Below are 5,485 nucleotides of genomic sequence, written 5' to 3'. Positions count from 1 at the left end.
AGACCTGAATCAGTACAATATCTTCCAATTTACAAACAAAATAATTTATCAGAATTTAACATAAAACTAGAAGATCAGAACGGAGATTTAATTAATTTCAGAGGTGAAAACATTAATTTACGCGTTTCACATTAGAGAGAAAGCAGGAAAATAACTATGGGCTTGGTGTTTAACTCAACCTCTGCATCTTCTAAAAAAAAGTTAGTTAAAACCTTTCATACTACACCAAATGTCAGTATTCCTCGAACAGTGAAGCCGTTAACATTGAGGAACCGCATATTTCTTAACTCACTAGGAATATTTAAATCACCTTTATCATCATGAACGGAATACTGGATATTGGTGAAAATGTAAATTTTGATGATTCAGTAATTAATATTGAATGGCATTCTCACAATCCATACTCTTCGAATTCATTAAAGAATAGTGATGAAATTAGAATTCCAGTTCACCAACAAGATGTATACACATTACCAAGTCGAAGTTTTCCTTCTGATTGAGGGAAAAATTATAAAGGTTGCTGACAATTCTGATGATATAACTAACGGAGTTGGTAAATAATGCTATGTCATTTTTGTTTGATGAAATACGATATGAACTGTGTGGTACAGAAATTGATAGAGTTAAAAATGTTGGTATTACGACTACAATGAAAAATATACTTACATCTCGCCCAAGTGATGTCAACTGGATGGAAAATGCTGGTTGGAAAATTACATCAGTAGAAAATTTGAGTAATAGAACTAACTTTTCTTTTTGTGTACCTCTTAAATTGCTTCTTGGATTTGTAGAAGATTATAATCATATTTTATTAAATGTTAAACAGGAATTGGTACTTTTAAGGGCATCAAGTGATAAGAATGCCATCATTCAGAGTGGAGCTGCTTTACATGATTTTAAAATAAATTTGACAAAAGTTATTTGGAAAGTACCTTACGTACAAGTTGAAGACAATATAAAATTATCTCTTTTAAAAGTTGTAGATAAAGATCAACCCATTTCTATTCCTTTTAGAAGATGGCAGTTAAACGAATATCCATCTTTACCAGCCTCGCAGTTTTCAAACATGGACAGTTAAAACTAGTTCAGTTATGGAAAAGCCACGCTACGTCATACTAGGTTTTCAAACAAATCGTAAAGACAATGCTGCTAAAAATGCATCTCATTTTGATTTTTGTAGTTTGGAAAATGTTAAATTGTACCTCAACAGCAAATACTATCCATATGATAACTTGAATGGGAATAAATCACTAATGTATGACTTGTATACAAGATTTCAATCTTCTTATTATTCAGGATGTGATGATCAACCTTGTCTCGATAAAAAAACATTTTTAGCTAAAACTCCTTTATTTGTTATAGACTGTTCTAAACAATTAGAAACACTAAAGACTGGATCACTTGATATACGTCTAGAAATTCAAACTTCTGCTGAAGTACCTGCTAATACAGCTGCATATTGTTTGATAATTCATGATGCTTTGGTTCAATATTTACCATTGTCTGGAATTGTAAAGAAAATTATGTAATTCAAAAATCAAATATAATAAACAAAATGTTATTTAAAATGTTTTGTCTCTTTAATTTCCTTGGTACTCTTAAATTAGAATAGGAAAAAAATAACAACACATAATTATTAGTATACAATCAGTTTTATTTACAATATTTACATAACAAACAGGTGAATGTATATTGTTAACATCATTTTAGTTGGTAATGTCCATAAGCCATTGTATTGATACCATCTTCACAAACACTCCTTTTGTCATCATCATAATTTAATGCCAATTTGTTTACTGATAATGTTTTGATATTATGTTTTTTTGATTGAAATAATGTTACATCACATCTTAAATTGACTTTATTATTCAAACAGTTCAGGAAATCATTAAAGTGAATTTTTTTATCTACAACTGATTTTGTTATACCTTTGGCTTTTTTCAATCTATGACCCTGACTTGTTGTAAGATATTCATTATTCATAGTTGTATATGTGTACAATTTAGGTTTCAAACCTATAAATTCTAAAATAGGAATACTTACACATTCATCTTTGAATTTTCCTAGAGTTTTTCTTGTTTGTCTCGTCATAACATTTATGATCTTTAGGGTAGTCGGACAAATCAAGAAAGCACTTTAAGTTTGGGTTGAGGAAATCCTCATACACATCAGGAGTGAATATTTCATAAAAAAAGGAATCTGTATCTAAATAAAGTACGTTAACAATCTTATTGGAATAAAAAGGTTTAACTACATTATAGTGAAAATCATACATATGCAATTTAGATAATTCAAGAACAGTAAAACCTATATAGATTGGTTTATTAAAATACAATTTATCCTTTACCATTTCAATGGCTGAAATATTCTCACCATACACAATTCTGTTCTTGAACCCAGGTTTAGAAACAAGTTTTTCTACTTTTCTGGAATCAGTTACCAGTTCAAGATTAGTACGTTTTTCTTATATTTTCAATTGTTTTGCCAAACATAGCATTGTTAAGAAGCTTATAAAATTCTTTCTCAAAGCTATTGTTTGCTTCTTTTCGTTTTTTAGTATTGAAATCTATATAAGGTTTCAACCAAGTGCTTTGATTAAATTTCAATACTCTACGGATTTTCTTTAGTTTTAATCCATGATTCAAAGCTTGCTTTAAAACTAAATAGTGACAAACGTATTTCTTTTTGTGTTCTAAAGTAGTTAGGAGTTTGATTTGCTTTGATCCTGGAGGACATTTGTTTTCTGACAAGAACGGTAAGTCATTGTGTTTGTCATGTAAACGATGAGGATATTTTACATCACACTCAATTATGTAACCAACATCCCCATTATCAGGTACAGACAAAACATCAAATGTCTTAATTTGTTTTTTGGTTAACCATTTAAAAGAATCTTTTGGTATAGGTTTTGACATTGCGTATCCATATAAGTTGTTTGCATCTATATATATTAAAAATGAACTGTCTTTTCCAGGATCAAAGGCGTTACCCATGTAACTATTATTAGATTTTGCATGGCGTTTTACACACTGTGTAATACCACCTCTTATACCTTTCTCAATGAAAAGATATTGATTATAATCTTCAATAAGTTCAAGTTTTACGTTTGTAAATTTTAACATAGCATCAAAAGTAAGACTAGGTAAGGTTAAGTAATGAGCAGGATCCAAATCGTAGTTTGATTGACATACTAATCTAAAGTTTTGAAATACATCACACAAAAGTAATACATCAGTTTTTAAGGTAAAGATCACTATATTCACCTAGTGTTTTACATTGAAAACTATTCCAAACCTTTTTAGCATGTTCATAATCTGATTCACTGATGTCATTTAGAGTCATAGTGTTATAGAAACATTCCTTGCTTGGTAACTGAGTTAAATCAAGTTTTTCCCAAGCATCTGTAAACTCATATGGATAAACACCCTTTCTAGTAACTAATGGCAAGTCTTCGTTGTTAAAAAACATCTTTGTATGATTAAATTGGTCTAAGCTTAAATTTTGTACAAGCGAACTTAAACTACTTCCCATAAATCTAAAGCTATCAACAAATCTTAATTTAATTCCACTTTCTGTATGCTTAACAAATGAAATGTATTTTTCTTTGCTATTCGGAATTACTTCAACTTTTCTTTCATCACAACCTAGATTTTTTATTATAAAATGACTATCGTAATTTGAACTTCCGTGAATTACTACAGGAAGAAACTTTTGATTTTGTCGCTTTAAGTTACAAGCATAACACAAAACTGATCTAAAACGTCCTGACAAATGACAGTGATCTTTACAAGGTTGGTTAAAAGTTTTCAGTAAACTCCGAATTGCAGCATTCACAATGAGTGGTTGACTTAACTCTTTCTTTTTCTTCCTGAGTAAGAGGTAGCATTGATTTGTTTACATCTAATAAATCACCAATTAGGTTTGCCATGCTTACTATATATTCTACAAATTTTGCCGAGGCATTAGGTCCTCTATACAAATATGGTTCATTCGGTAAGCTATTTAATATTTCATCAGGTAGACTGTCTTTATCGTAAGCAAAATACACACAAAAGCTCATTGGCTCGTGAATAGATTTTACAGTTACATGTTGAGACAACTTTTCTTCAGCTAAAGGCTTTTTTAGAATAGATTCAAAATCGCAATAAGCTACAATAGGTACTGGGTATTTGTAATGAAAATTAGAAAAAGATAAAAACAATGGTTCGTCCGAATCATCACTGTCAACAGGCATAATAACTTTAATAGGTTTATGTGAAATACAATCTTTTATATGATTCTTTAACTGTGTTTTAGAATTAGATCCCTGAAAGTGTTTAAAACATCTCTTACAGAAAGAAGCTTGTGTTTCATGACTAGTTATCTGAGACCTAACTAATCTAGAAAAATTAGTTATATAACAGTAATGACTTATACCTATATTGTTTGTGAAGAGAAGCAGATCGAAATGTTCCTTAAGCTCCTTGTCACATACCTTCAATGGATAAACATCCTCACTTTCGTTTGAAACTATAAACATTAACACTTACATTGGGATTATTCTTTTCAAATTTTTTTACTTGATTAAGTGGTGTGGGAAAACTTATTCCTTCAAAATTGAATTTATTCTGTAAGTTGAGATATCGGTTATTTACACGTTCTCGGTGAGAACCTTTTACATATCGAGAAATGATGGCCCACTTAAAACACTGATTATCATGTAAATTTTTTGGATTTATTACTGCTTTTTTATTTTCAATGATTTGAGGTAGTGGAATATACGTACTACCTCTGAGAGGTCTGTACCTACTAAATCTTACGAGAATACCATCTATTTTATACAGTGTCCAACCACTTCCTTTGTCAAGATACTCGCTTTCTTCTTGAGAAATCTTTCTGTACATTCTTTTAAACTATTGAATCAATTGAAGAGTCATACAAAATCTTTTTATTCTTAGTCCTTAAAGGCTCTTGCCTGAGTTTCTTCACTAAGTGGTTTAATATACGTACATTCAAACACAAGATTAAATTTCACTGCACCATTAACACTTAACTGTTGATTTACCAATTCTATAAGTTTTACTTTATGTGATTCTAAAAACAAAGCAATGTCTTTTACCTCATCGCATCCGTTTTTGAGGTAATAAGTTTTCAAAATTCCTCTAAAAGCACTCTTAAGTTCTACAAAAACGTTACCACTGTGACAAGCTTCAAGACGTTGCTTTTTTCTGCTACTTTCACGGTGAAAAATCAATTTCCATTGACTCATCTCTTGAAGTGCTTGACAAAGGTCTTTTAGACATTTTTGTGATGAGGATATAAGCAGGCTAGGTTACTGAAGGTCACGAACAAATAAATCTGAAAGTGAGGAATATTTATTAAAAAAAAAAAAAGAAAATCAATACATAAAGTTACAACTTCGAACTTAATCTGCTTCTCTAAAACAAACTAAAATTCTTATTCTATGACAAAAGGAGTGTTTTTGAATAGAACTAACTAAAATTGT

At 30.1% G+C, this 5,485-nt stretch overlaps 1 protein-coding gene across 1 annotated transcript; it reads right to left on the bottom strand.

Moving 5' to 3' along the window:
* Positions 1-4,493: 4,493 nt before the first annotated feature.
* Positions 4,494-5,248, bottom strand: LOC124372953. Its single transcript, XM_046831367.1, has 2 exons — positions 4,949-5,248; positions 4,494-4,892 (listed from the first exon to the last, which is right to left on the bottom strand). Exons 1-2 carry the CDS (start codon positions 5,246-5,248, stop codon positions 4,494-4,496), a joined length of 699 nt encoding a protein of 232 aa, XP_046687323.1.
* Positions 5,249-5,485: the final 237 nt, after the last annotated feature.

Source organism: Homalodisca vitripennis, unplaced genomic scaffold, assembly GCF_021130785.1.
Source record: "Homalodisca vitripennis isolate AUS2020 unplaced genomic scaffold, UT_GWSS_2.1 ScUCBcl_4387;HRSCAF=10524, whole genome shotgun sequence".
NCBI classification, from domain to species: Eukaryota; Metazoa; Arthropoda; class Insecta; order Hemiptera; family Cicadellidae; genus Homalodisca; species Homalodisca vitripennis.
This window is presented reverse-complemented; position numbering and strand designations above follow the sequence as displayed.

What these genes read in the sequence shown, in the direction of transcription:
- LOC124372953 (XM_046831367.1), bottom strand. Translation starts at nt 5,248, where the DNA reads ATGAGTCAATGGAAATTGATTTTTCACCGTGAAAGTAGCAGAAAAAAG. An exon ending in GTGAAGAAACTCAGGCAAGA is followed by an intron (nt 4,893 to 4,948) that starts GCCTTTAAGGAC and finishes TTGATTCAATAG; the next exon opens with TTTAAAAGAATGTACAGAAA.